The sequence below is a fragment of the Symphodus melops genome (genome assembly GCF_947650265.1).
Source record: "Symphodus melops genome assembly, chromosome: 11".
Lineage (NCBI taxonomy): Eukaryota > Metazoa > Chordata > Actinopteri > Labriformes > Labridae > Symphodus > Symphodus melops.
In genome coordinates this window covers 4,789,381-4,803,547 of record NC_136701.1, presented here as the reverse complement: position 1 = coordinate 4,803,547, position 14,167 = coordinate 4,789,381, and the positions used below count along the sequence as shown (strand labels likewise).

Here is a 14,167-nt window from a genome sequence, read left to right as displayed (position 1 = left end):
TATCTATCTAACTCACTCCTACTTATCCAATATCCGTTTCTGAATTGTCAGAGCTTAAACTAGGTGGAATCAGTAAGAGAGGCAGTGCTTTCATTTTTTTTTGCCTTTACGATATCGAAGCAGCCTCAGGCAGGACAAAGAAGTCAGTCCCTGCTGAGGGGGAAATGTAACAGCATATCATCAGAAGGACGGTCACCCTGTCTCCTCTCTGCAGATACACTCCCGACTACACAGCCTACAGCTGGGACCCCCACGAGCCCCCTACCCCAACCCCCACTGTGAGAGCTCTCGCCTGCCCCACATTATTCTCTGGACATGTCTGATGTTGAAGTCGTATCAACACGTCATAATAACCATCATTAACAAACTGATACTCCGTTGACTGTAGTTTAAAGTTGTATTAACATTGTATTCTAATGATAATTAACGTTTTAACATTAGGGTGTGTCAAAGTTACGCTGTACCATAACTAGACAATAACAATCACATTCTGATAATGTGAGGTGACTTTTTATGTTAAATGTCCCATATTCTGCTTTTAGATGCTCTTCAGTGTTTTCCAGGTGTCTTGTGCATGTTTAGACACATCTATGTGCACAAATGCAAAGTCCGCAAAAACGCAACCTCTCCTACGTCCTCCTGTTAGCAGCAGCAGCAGCAGCAGCAGCTGCGTGTTACGCTCAAACCCTTATCCCCCCCCCATCGGGGAAAATTGTCAGTGTGACGCCATGACAGTGTGACGTCACTGATCCAAGCCCATTGGTTCGTTTGTCCTCATGCTGCTCCGCTCAGAGCAACAGTCTGCATTCCCAATATGGTAAAAGGGGCGGGACATCTCAGAGAGCAATGCCGATCGACTGACCAATTACGAGGGAGCAGATCGGTTGACCCATAAGATCAGACTCGGCACACGTGGGGGGGGGGTTCACTTTCTTTGAACATTAGCGAATGTGAACGTTACTTTAGTCAACACATAAAATAGATGTGTGAACCCCAAAAAGAGCATAATATGGGTTAATGGACCTGTACTTGTGTAAGTGCTTTCACACAGCAGGTCACACCTACACATTAAAACACTGATGGCTGAGGTTTCTCTGTAAAGTCACCTTCAGTGTTAGCTCATCTATTCTTATGTGTACACCTCAGGTGAAGCAGCAGGATGGTTAAGAGTCTTGCCGAAGAACATGTGGCCGTGGAATCGAACCCCTGACCTTCCGGTTGAGAGACGACCGACTGAGCCACAGCCTCTCTACCTGTGCATTTGTCAACAACAGATGCACACAAACACTACACTTTCTCCAAGCACGCACTCCTTTAAAACACCCTTTTTCACATCTTGCTAAAACTGATCCTGAAACCATCACTTACTCCCTCTTCTGCCTTTTTTCCATTTCTGTTGTTGTGACATTTAAAAAAGGCAGCGTCTACAAAAAAAGAAAGAAAAAAAAAACAAACGAGAGAAATTGCAAATCCTTTCCCTTAAATTACATGTTTGTCTTCCACGAGTGGCGATAAGAGCTCACAGACTGTAGCAGGGAAGAAACAGCATTGTTATTTGTTTTGATTTGGTAATTCCCCCAATCCACAGCACACAAAAAGAAGCACTTAAAGTAGCTGACGGACGTCTGCCTGTTTCCCCCTGCTGAAGTGAGGAGGAAACCCTGTTAATTAACTATTAATATAGGAGTAGCGGCACAGAGAGACAGGGGGAATTAAACAGTCCGAGCATGCTTGATTTATCAGCTTTAGACTGCAGCACACATTCATTTTACAGTGTTTAGGATGTTTAGGGTTTTATCGCCTGTACTTCTTTTTCATTACATGTTTTACGCATTCAGGAGTGTTTGTGCTCTGCATTGAGTCGCCCTGTTATTGATGGGAGCTTTTCCTTTGTAGTAATAAAGCACAGCCTCGGTGTGCTGAAGCACGACCTGAAAATCAAAAGCTTCCGTCTCCCAGTGACTCCAGAGGTACTTAAATCCTAATTGATTATTCTCTGCCTCTAATTGAAAACATTTTACAGGAGGTTTTGTCTCCAACATGGCAACCCTAAATCCAGAAAGTGTCTGACTCACTTACCCATCCCGGAACACTGAACCTTAAAAAATAAGTGCATGATTCTTTAAAGATGAGGGATTGGACAAAACTATCACGTGATCACAAGTTGACTGGAAACACAATATGTCATTCAATATTAGGGAAAATAAATCTCCTGTATGTAGCAGTGTGCCTACATACAGGAGGATGTTCATTCATATCGTTATTGGCTCAAACTGTACAGGTTGTGGATTTTGTTTTACTTAATTACATGTATTTCTTTTTACCTTTGTTCGATAGCATAGTGGAGAATGACATTGATTTTGTTCATCTTTTTATTTCATTTTCCTATTTATTGTATTTTAGTTGTTTTTATTGTCTTTTTTATAGTGTGACTTCAGCCTGTACAGCACTTTGGTCCACCAAGGTCGTTTTAAATGTGCTCTAGAAATAAACTTTGATTGAGTGATTGATTGAATGACATGGAGAACAGAGAACCACACATCGGACCCACTTGAAGGACGACAGCCTCCACACACGAGGCTATCAGCGCCCCGTGAATGTTCATCTGTTTGGATTCTGACCAAATCTTGGGTTGAGGAAGCATTTTCAGTGTGGCGACTGCTTTTGATGGGCGTCCGAATCCAACTTCAGGAAGTGACCAAGAGGTGACATCACTAGAAACGACATGCATGTTTGATACAATCAACTCGAACCAGGAGAGCAGCTCGCGCTCTCGTCCTGTGTCTGTGGAGTGTGTGTGGAGGGATTTGATCACTATCTCTAAAATGTGTTCACTCTGTCAGAGACACACACACACACACACACACACACATGCATGCATGCAAAAATGGGATGAAATGGGATACTTACTGGATGGTCCGACTGTGATGGAGTGGTGTGGAGAGGAAAGTAAAAGAGAGGACAAATAAACAATGAATGAGGAGGAGATGACGAACGCATGATGATACTGGATGAAATATTTGAACAAAGACAGAGAGAAACTTTGGAGCCTCTGAGGTCTGTTTGAACGTACTCATCACATGAATTAACGAGGAGTCAATGAAGTTAAAGGAGGTCTGTTGTTTAAATGGAGCGATGCCGAAGGAAAGAAGAGGAGTATCGATGAACTGAGCGCTGACATACAGGTGAATGGAACAGATTGTGTTCTGATTGATCTGTGCTTTTGTGCAATAAAGTGTGTGTGTGTGTGGGTGTGTGTGTACTGTCCGTGTGTTTGTGTGTGTATGTGTTAGGTTCCTATTATCTGTAATACAGCAACTGCATGCGCCGATCAATCTCCATTTTCCGTAACGCTACCGCTGGGAATGACTGCTTCATTTCGCTGCAACAAGTGAAGAGCATCAGTGCATGTATAAGTGGGTATTGGTGAGTGTTTTCTGTTGTATCAGCTGCAGCGTATTTGTCATCATTAGAGTGTGCATGGTTACAGAGAGCGAGCGAGCACACGTGTGCGTTGACAGATGTCAGAAGTGTCGGTGCAGACTGGAGGGCTCGCTCACGGAATCAACTTTTCCAAAGTCAAACTCTAAATATTCCCTTTTATCATCGCAAATGACAGATTTCTCCTCAACACACTGACTTTATTCTAACGCTTTTGATCTCTCTCTCTCTCTCTCTCTCTCTCTCTGTCTCTGTCTCTCTGTCTCTCCAGAAGGATGACGAGCAGAGGCTTAATGCAACTTGAATTTTTTTGCTTCTTCACTTACACTTTCATTGAACAGCATGTAAGCAGTGCGGTAATATAGAAGGTTCAACCAGCTTTAGCGTCTGCCTGTCTGTCATCCTATTTACTGGACTTCTGTGGCAAAGTATCTCCCTGCATACAAATTCTGGACATTGACGATAACATTGAAAATGTTCTTGACAAAGAAAAAAAATGACTCAAATTATCTGCAAAAAGCTCCAAAATGGAACTCATCAAAGGAGAGGCATGAGAACAAGCTGATGGGCGAGATGTGTTGTGATGCGTCGCAGCTCAAGCGTCCATCTGTGCCAATCATTCATTCATGTATTCAGTGTTAAATGTTATGCAGTATTAAGTTAGACATTTGTTGAATGATTGAAGGATAAAGCTTTGATTTTTCTTCATATCTTTCTTCACTAACTGGAAATTGGTGAAAACACTGTTTCACTGTTGTTACCTTTCTGATGATCACAGTATTCACACAAAGGCCTGAGTCACAAAACGACTGCGTGACTTTCAGTCTAATTCATTAAACCCACGCAAAGGGTTACGTGCAACCCTCACTGTGCTGCAGAGCAGACATCGAATATGTGCTCCTGTGATGTTTGCAGATATTTAAATGATCTATATATGCATTTAATTGGTTGGGAAAAGATTCCCCTCAAAGCAAAGTCTAAGTCATAGTCATTGCAAAAATGGTATTATTCACAAACAGAGCTGCAGTTAGAGCGGAAAAATGAAGTGTCTTCTGAGAGTTGGCGATAACGACGCCACATTATTCATAATATTTATAAGGGAGGTCAAGTGCAACTAGTCCATGGCTGTTAGCAGCTCAACACTTCTTCATCGTGTGTGGAGACAGTCTGGAGCTGTTATAAACAGTGAGAGTGTATCAGTGTTGTCCCAGCTTGCTCCATCCAAGGAGGACGCTTTGTTTTAACTGGTGGAACTCATATCCCATTTTTCTTAGTAAGCTTGAAAAAAACATTGAGCTCCATCAGCGTGACAGCGCAGACTCTCTCTATAATCAGTCGCAAAAAAAAAAAAGTAAAGTGCATGGAGCCTGACAACTTTATGGCCGTGTTTGTGCCACAATATCATTTGCACAATATGCTTCAAGAATTAGATCTTGAGAGGGAGCAGATCGTGGGAGGAAAGATGCACACTTTTTGTTGCTAATTGTGGAAATCATCTGTTCTTAGTAAATTCCTGTCTCTTATGCTTTAATCATTAATTGATAGGAAGGCTTGTATGGGCGGTGCTAGTGGTGCAGTGAGTAGTACGTGCACCCCATGTATGGAGGCTGGAGTCTGCCAAGCGGGCAGCCCAGGTTCAAATTCCCCACTCTCGCTATCTGCTGTCCTATCTCTCCAATGAAGGTACAAACATGTTAAATGTAAATCATTTAACATGTTTGGCAAAAAATACACAATGACTGTGTGCAACAAGTTGATCCTGTCCAGTCACAATCTGTATCTGACTTCCCAAGTACTTAAACACATTTCTGAATTTGGAATTTTACATAAGTGTGTGTGTGTGTGTGTGTGTGTGTGTGTGTGTGTGTGTGTGTGTGTGTGTGTGTGTGTGTGTGTGTGTGTGTGTGTGTGGAGTGAGTGAGTCAGAGTGTGTCTCACCGTGAACTTGCAGGGTCCCCGACGCCTCGGCTTTGCCCACGCTGTTTTCTGACACGCAGGTGTAAGTACCCTCATCTTCACCTCTCACCTGTGTCAGACGCAGGCTGTTGTCACTGCGGATCTCAAATCTGAAAAGACATCGACGCACACACAAAAAATCACTTTCAACACTTTACCATGCGTCATTTCAATAAATCCAAGTGAAAGACACTGAATGTAGAGCCAGGAGGCTGTTTTTGTTAGTATCTAATAGCTGATATAGAGGTGACACTACGAGCTTTTCATTTGATTGGTAAATCTCAAACTGGTGTCGACATCTAAACAACTGTGAGGGTAAAACAACAACACGTTTAATAAGGAAGTGTTTATGCCTCGGTTTTCGGAAAAAGCTCCTTGTATTGTGCACAAAAAGAGAAATGCTCTAGGAGACAAAAAAGCTTTACACAACAGGAAAATAAGATCAGTGTGGATCTGAATCCAGCTGTCAACAAGGGAGCATTTTTCTTGATTTCCCCGGGGGTATCATTAAAAGTTTCCTCCAATCAAATCACAAAGTGATAGAAGGGAGAAAGTCTTTTTCTCACAGCAGCACAGATTTAGCCCGCACTAGCTTCATCAGTGAAGTCTGGTATTCTAACTGTCAGCTGAGGAAGCACAGATACAATCTGAAAAAGTCACTTCACTAATTGGACAGCTGTTTATTTAATGTTTTATTTGTTTCCTTCTACCAGGAATGTTCGCAAAAAATACAAAATCTTTTCGACTGGAACGTTGAGGTCATTGAGCTGCATAAGAAAAGCTTTAAATGTCACATTATGCTCTTTATTAACAAGTTTAAAAAGTCTCTGAGCTCCCCAAGACGTGTGTTAAGTGTCTCGTTCTAAATCCAACTCTGTATTTAATCATGCCTATAAACCCCTATATTTCAGCCCTGCTCAGAACAGGCTGTTTCTGTGTCTGTAGCTTTAAATATGTAAATGAGCCGTGTGTGACCACGCCCCCTCTGATAGGGGTCGTGTGGTTTTCTCGCTCAATTCCCTATCATTTATAATGAGAAAGCAGACTCAGAGAGCAGAGAGCAGAACAAACACCAAGCTGTGGGAGTGTCAAGCACCTGGGGGAGGGGCTACTGCCCTTTGTGATGTCACAAAGAAAAAAATCTCCAAAAGGCATGTCTAAGCACACATTCTCAAAAACATTGGTGCAGAAAAAAGACGGAGACAATGGACCATTCCCTCAATTAGGGGTCTGTAGACAGACTAGGGACACATTGTTCAAAAATCATGGTTTAGTATGTGTGTATTATTAGTATACCATCATGTGACCTTTAAGTAATTCAACAAAGAATAACACAAGAAGAAACATGACATCAAACAATAAATAACCTCACCATCAGGACATTTGACTTCTGAAATAACTTTGTTTATAAAAAGAACCCAACTGATGTGTTGGTGTACATGCAAAAGCAATCATTTTGTTTCTCCACAGGAGCTTTATTTCTGTCAATTTTCTATTAAGTCAAAACAGTGGGAACACATCCACTTTCAGAACACATTTATCTCAGTGCCTCTTTCTTATATCTCTTGACATTTATTAAAATCTCATTGACGAGGTAAAGATGCGGACAATTGTTATTGCTTGTTATGAGAAATGTAATTTATATTGCTAGGTAACAGGTAACAATGGCACATAGCATATATATTGTGTTGATATAGTGATTGTAAGGAGGTCAGATGGGTGTGGTTTCTGTCCTACCTGCCCCGGGGCAGCTCTCCCTCATCTCTCCGCCAGCGTACAGTCGGAGTCGGATCCCCGTGCACCTCACAGAAGAAGTCCACCGTGTCGTCTGCTAACACCACCTGGTTCACCGGCTGCTTGATGAAGACCGGACGCTCTGAAATCACACAGAGACGGAGAGTTCAAATGCTTGTGATGCTACTGCTTAAATTACAGGTTCCCTTTTTAACTGTAGGAGCAAAACGTAAGACTGCCCTTCAACAAAAAGCGCTTAACAAAACAAATCCATTAAATCTAATGTTTACTATATTTTATCTTGGATGATGTTTGTAAATCTTAAAATAATGATGCAGGGAGTTTGGGAATAATGAGTGAAAAGAGACAAAGAAGGGAGTAATGGAGCAGAAGAGGAGCGGGAGGTGAAGGCTTGGAGGGGTGAAGCATGCTGTGGAAAACTTTGCAGGAAAGATTGCTGCACCAGAGCTCAGTTTGAGTCTGAATATTTGATCAGAACCTCAAATGCATCCATCAAGACAAGAAGAAAGTGTATGATCAACACCTAAAATCACACTCAGAAACTGATGCAGAATTTTTGAATGACATATTATAAGAAGTTGGATTAAACTTAAATAGTGCCTGAAAGAGTATCCCACAGTTTGAGCTTCATACTGATGCGCCTATAGGCCTAATATAGATGTAATATGCATTGTAGAAGAAATACACCAGGGACAAATGTGCATGGAGATAATTATGCATTTTAAGCTCTTATTGCCATGATGAGCTTTTTTTTTTTTTTTTTAGCCGAGAAATTACCGCAGATGTGCACTGGCTATTATCTTGCAAATTTCCCAGACGGTAGCGATATCAATTTTAATAGAAAGTGTCAGGCCATGCATCCTCAGGAGCCACACATTGATAAATGAGTTGTTAAACACTGAGTTAAGGTTTACTGTTGCAGCACCGACCGCTAGCAGCTTCTGCAACATAGCGAGGTTTGAAAAGAAAAATTGAAAAAGAAAAATGTGTTTCGTTGGATCGATACATGCTTTGAGAGCGTTTATAAAGCTGCTCTGTTGGGAGAGAAAAAAAATCAAGGAGTCACAGAGAAGGATGGAGCAGAGAGGTCAGAGAGCAAAGCAATAAAAGGTAATCTGAAAGGAAACGTTCATCTTCTGCTACAACACGAGCAGAGGCGAGAACGTGCAGCCCAAGAGAATACATAAAGGTATGAAGACAGGCGGGAACAAGAGGCTGCTTGTGTTTGGTGAAATATAACAACCAAGGCACATCTCTAATCAAGGTACCTCACTTTAAATAACTCGTAAAAGGGAATACCGGCATGCCAGGAATGTTACGGCTGTAGCGCTATCTTTCAGGGTACAAGGATGTGATCAATGTACTCCCACTAAAAGAGTATGCAAGCCTCAGACAGGATAAGACAACATTATTGAAAGGGTGCTTAACATAGAGATCTTAGGAGCTTGGTGATTTAAAGGTTAAGCTCTGATCTAACGACACAATACAACAAACTCTCAAATTTGAGAGAAAATAACTCCTGGATTCCTAAAGGTAAAAATACTGTTTTAACAAAAAACATATTTAAATACAGAACCAAATCCATATCAATAAGAACTGGGTGCTGGAAAGAAATACAAGAAGAAAGGGAAGAGTGAGTCAGCACACTGAGAGCTGCTCCAAGTTGTATTAAATGAAGTGCTTTGGGGTTTTTTAAGAAGTATTTTTTTATTGCTTTTATGCCTTTAATTAGAGAAAGGACAGTGGATAGACTCAGAAAATGGGCAGAGAGAGAGAACAAGGGACAGAGTAGAGAACACCTTGGTGCCACAGGCTGGATTCAAACCTGGGGCTGCCTGCTCTTGAGGAGGCATTAACCGCTATGCTACAGGCGTCCTGCATTTAATGACATTCATCACAACATGTGACGTTTGGGGCCCTTGTGGTCTGATAAAAGGGCACGGGTCAGAAACATTACATGTGGGGATACGAATACTGTTTTAATCAATGGACTCTAAATGTAAATGACCTAACTTTAGTAAAAAGGTCTAACTCTGCTAAGCTACATAAAGTCCAAAACATTAACTCACTTCTGATAGGAAAAAACTTTATCTTCTAATCAACCTTTTTTCTACATAATTAAAGTAATACATCATTGATAAACTTTGCAATTATACATCAGAAAAAGGCTTTTGTGCATTTGAAAAAATAGCACCTTTTGATTTGTGACCCCTTTGTGCCCGTTTTATTCTTTCAACAGTACCTGTGATTGTGATCAAAAGGAATACAGTAGGAAAAATGACTCACCAAACACCACCAGCTCAGCGGGATCACTGTCTTTCTCTCCCACCATATTGGTTCCAACACATACGTACATGCCAGCATCACTTTTCCTGGTGTTTGAGATCATCAACTTGCCTCCTCGCATCTGAAAAGGATGGGAAGAATGAAAGAGAGAAATGGAGGAGAGGAGAGAGGCACAAAGGAAATGGATAAAATGGTAGAGGAGAGGAGGATGATTGTGAGGAAGATAAGGAGGAGGAGTAGAGCAAAGGTTGGGTTGAAGGAGAAAGAAGACAAATGGAGAACATTTAGAAACAGGATATTGAAGCATGTTAGACGAGAGAAAGGACACTCAGTCATTTCAGTGAGTCCCGACAGATGGATCCTCTGCTACTTCTTACGCTGTTTGACAATGGGACTAGCTCCAGGCCAATCGCCATGGAAACATCTTCCACTGTTGAGTTTGAAATGAAAACATTGATTGATGCTGTGTGAACATTGTGTGGTTTTTTAAACTGTTATTTGGCGCGTTACTTTAATTTGCTGTAACGTTATTAGTCCACATTTCTTTTACGTTAAGCGTATTAGGATGCTGGTTCTGCATCTTGATTGATTGATTTATTGAGTGATTGATTCAAGAATTTAATTATAGAAGTCAGTGCTGTTCAATAGCAAGCTTTCTCAATGCTGACGCGACTGAACGATTTTTAATCTGAGGCTCCTCGTCAATAACCAAAATCCTAAAGTTGTGATTTGTGAGAGGAAGTCGAAAAGAGGAAGGTCACTCAAGAAATTAAGCAAATGTTTTGTTATACAAAAAACATAATTCACAAACCTTAAATAACGCAAAAAAACATACTTATTTACACACCAGAAAAAAGCGAAAACGTGTTTCTGCTTCATATCACTTTTGTCAATCACTGACATACCATTGAGCTAAGTACAGTATGTCCATGTACGAAAACAATCCATAGATAAGAACTATAGTCAACTTACAGTGATCCTCTCATCTCGGTCATTGACCCGGATGTTGTTTCTCTTCCAAGAGATGGTGGGCTCAGGGTGGCCTCTGGGGGGGATACACTCCATGACGGCTGGCTCACCTGCTGCTACCACCACATCACTGGGTGTCTGACGGAAGTCGTCTCTCAGAACTGGGAAGAGAAGGAAGACATATGAGGCATGGTTAGATTATTGGTAAACTTCTATGCAGATGATAATGTGTTTCATCTAAAAGCTACTTGTACTAACTTGCTGCTGAAATGTAATTCTGTTGAGTGAACCTTTTTTTAATTATCCATCCAGGCACAAAAACCATTTTTTCTTTTTACCAGAGCCAAACCAATACACCTGTCAGCCCTCATCGATAAGCAGCCGTTGGCCTGAAGCCTAGTTACTTATGCGTCACGTGTCGGTGTAGACCCGACGCCGTCAGTGTGCATTTATAGTTCTGCATCAAGGGAACACATTGATCTGCAATGCAACGCGTAGTCAGGATTTTTTGGAGGTGTGCGTAGGGGCCACTGCGTAGGGTCCGGTCTGCGTAGGGGTCCACATCGACCGCGTAGCTACGCCGTCAACGTGACGCAGAAGTATAAACTAGACTTAGTGCCACAGTGTTAGCATGTAAGTCTTTTTTCAGTTTATGTTTTTACAAACTATGCTTTGGGTTTGTCCAGAAGAGCATCACAGATTTGAGAAACAAGAATTGTTAAACATCTTCAAGTTCTGGGTTTAGACAGAACGCAGACGATTACAGCTCCAAGACAAAAACAAAAACATGAGGAGACCTCTTCAAATTGTCCTTTAATCAGTATTTCTCCATGCATGGAAGTTATTCCACTCCATTGCCTGTTGATTTTAAACTCAGGCATACCTCTTTCTACTTAATGAGGTATTGATTTGGTGATCATCCAAAAAGCTAGTGTCTTAACGTCAGCCAACAGCAATTTGAGGTGAAAAAGGGGAGTAATTCCACCAAAAAATGGTTTGTAAACTCTTCCATTTGTTTTCTGTTGTTAGAAAATGAATATATGAACAGCTTTTTGTTTTCTGAAAACTAAAACTGCTTCTTTTTGTTTTCATTGTGTGTTACAATTAACATACCTAAACAGAAAAGTTTTTTTTTTGCAATGGTCTTCATTTTGTTTCCTGGATTTGTAGTCCTATTGGTGCACAGTTATTGCAAAGCCAGCTAGCTGCTCTGTCTGTTGAATAACACAAAGCAGAGCAGGACTTTGCTTTGGTTACTGTGTTACTGTAAATATAACACAGTGTGCATGTGTTTCCCTACGGACTTCATTGGCTGTATGTCATGTGTGCAGCATCACAGAGCATCAATAATAAAGGCTCTAGTGGCTGACTGACACACACACACACACACACACACACACACACACACACACACACACAGTAAATGAATTATTCAATCTGACTCACGCACCGCTGGCTCACGTGCATAAATACACGTGGAAATGTTGACAAAACAAGTCAACACTTAAACAAGTACATCAACAAAATCAACTGCAGAGAGCCTCTTTGAATACCAAATAAAGAGAATAACTACTGCTCTCTCTCTCTGTGTGTCTCCCTGGAGCCCATTCATAAAACATGACTCTCAGAGTCAGCCTGCCTATTTTCCCCCTGTAGACAACATATTGGGCCTGTTACCTGAAGGCATCAGGCTTTTCTCTCCCATTGAAATCCCCTGAGCTCTGCGACCTCTCAGATTACAGGTTTGAGGAGGCTTTTGTAGTCTTGGATGGAGGGCTGACAGGGCCAGTCTATACGAGGACGAGGCCAGAGCCATACACGACTACAGGCGGGGAAATTTCGCCTCAAGTCAAGGAGCAGCTCTTTCAAAATAGCGCTGGTGATTTATCATATTTCTACCCTCAAGTACTCCACTGAGTCATCTTTGAAGCGAAGGCTATGGCTATGCGATTTTAACATCAAGGAGTTGGTAGATGATTAATTAATTAATGCGAGAGGATCATTCAGATTATGGAAACCTCATTGATGATATCTATAAGTTATAGCAGCTTTAATGACTCAGACCTCTCCTGAATGTGCTGAGATCTGCATGACAGTCTCCATAAAGACGAGCAGAGAGAAGCTTCGGCCTAAACAGCCCGAGTCATGTTCTAGAGAGGGGTGTCCTAATGTGAACTCTTCACAGACTTTTGAACACCAGTACCACTGCCAGCCTCATATCAACTGTCCAACTCCCAGACTGGTGGGCCGTACTTTACCCAGAGTGAAGGAACTTTTGGATTGGGTTTGAAAAGCTGAAGAATTTTCTTGTTCATTAAATTATTGGTACAGTATGCTATGGTTGTCAGAATGTTCAATGCTTTAGCACTACTGGATAGCACGTGGCTGCTGCTGTCGAATGTGAGAGTACAGGCAATATATTTACCACTGATAATCAGCAAGACTGAATATAAAGCAGCACATGGCATTGTGTGTCAGTAAACATCTCCCTGAAGCATTTTCTCCTTGGTATCAATAAATGCTTATAGATCCTTATATATCCTGTGTATTCTATGAATGCATGTACTGTATATCTTGATCCATTGGGCTGGTATATGCTTGTTGTGTGCATGTGCAATAAACAGCACCAATGTCGCTGTAATGTCACAGCCTGGCAGGGGAGGGTCACTGGCTCATCTGATTAATGACACACCTCCACATCCTGACAGCAGCGACAGGCCAACAAAGCCCCGGGACATTACCATTATCATCAGCACCATATATATCCACATGTCTGTCCATCCATCTATCCCTGTGAACTCACGTACTCTCTGGCTTTTTTTTTTTTTTTTTACATTTGTTTATCTGAAATACCTGGGTTGGTGTGAGAAATGCTTTGTATCTCAATGTCAGGCTGTTCACTTGGAAAGCTCATTTTTCTTGCTGTCAAGATAGCGTGGCGTCCTCTCTGAATGAGGGCGAGCGTTTGGAGATAAATCAGCCCGTTTTGTTTGTAATCAAGGTCACAGGAGACGGGTGCATCAGTGTTTGAGGATAAAAGGAGGGTGTTTTTTTTTGTTTTTTTCTTCCATTTCCTCATTAGCTAACAGGGCCCGTGTGGCCTTTTCACTGTAAAATACAGATTCATTGTTGCCTCCTGAACAACTGTGTTTCTTTCTATTTTTTCTCTGTTTCTCCAACAGGGATCAAAATTGCCACTTATGGCTTTAGCTACACTCATATCCTGATGGCCAATTACTTAGCCACGGAGCATTTGTGGTACTTCAAATCCTATTGGTCCCTCCAATCCGGGGATGATATGCCAGACCACACCCCCCTGACCTTATCCATACCTGCCGCTGACATTTCCCCCGATCTCTATTCAAGGCTGATTACAGAACCCTGACTAAATTGTTATGGAACCTGTCCCGTCACGTAAGGCGAGGAGGGAAGTCAGACAGATTGTTGCACCCCGGGTCTGAATTACCATGCCACGGGGTTAAAGGAGAACCGTGATGACCTGTCACACCGCGCTCTCAGATCACGGCTCCAGGGGCCCCTGATCTCTCCCATTCTGTCTCTGCAGATCCGAGCGGAAAAGAGGGTATCTAGAAGTTTATTAGGCACTGGCAATTACCCACAAGGCCCTTTGGGGCCCATATTAAGTGGGTGCACTTTGACCTTTTCTTAAAACCCCTTCAACAAAGCCAAAGTAATCCTCACCACTGGGCCTGAACGGTGGGCTTTAATCAGAGCGCAGACACACAGTAACACACACAGG

The 14,167-nt window shown here is 41.9% G+C and overlaps 1 protein-coding gene across 4 annotated transcripts in view; it reads right to left on the bottom strand.

Moving 5' to 3' along the window:
* Window positions 1-14,167, bottom strand: part of robo3 (roundabout, axon guidance receptor, homolog 3) — a 99,651-nt gene that overhangs the window by 43,049 nt on the left and 42,435 nt on the right. For 2 of the 4 annotated variants that reach the window (XM_079356473.1, XM_079356474.1), the window contains exons 3-7: window positions 10,411-10,568; window positions 9,439-9,559; window positions 7,135-7,273; window positions 5,380-5,507; window positions 2,911-2,922 (exon numbers count right to left, since the gene is read on the bottom strand). In XM_079356473.1, coding sequence (XP_079212599.1) covers window positions 2,911-2,922; window positions 5,380-5,507; window positions 7,135-7,273; window positions 9,439-9,559; window positions 10,411-10,568 — 558 coding nt within the window. The remainder of the gene's footprint in view (window positions 1-2,910; window positions 2,923-5,379; window positions 5,508-7,134; window positions 7,274-9,438; window positions 9,560-10,410; window positions 10,569-14,167) is intronic. The other 2 variants (XM_079356475.1, XM_079356476.1) reach the window with 1 other exon arrangement.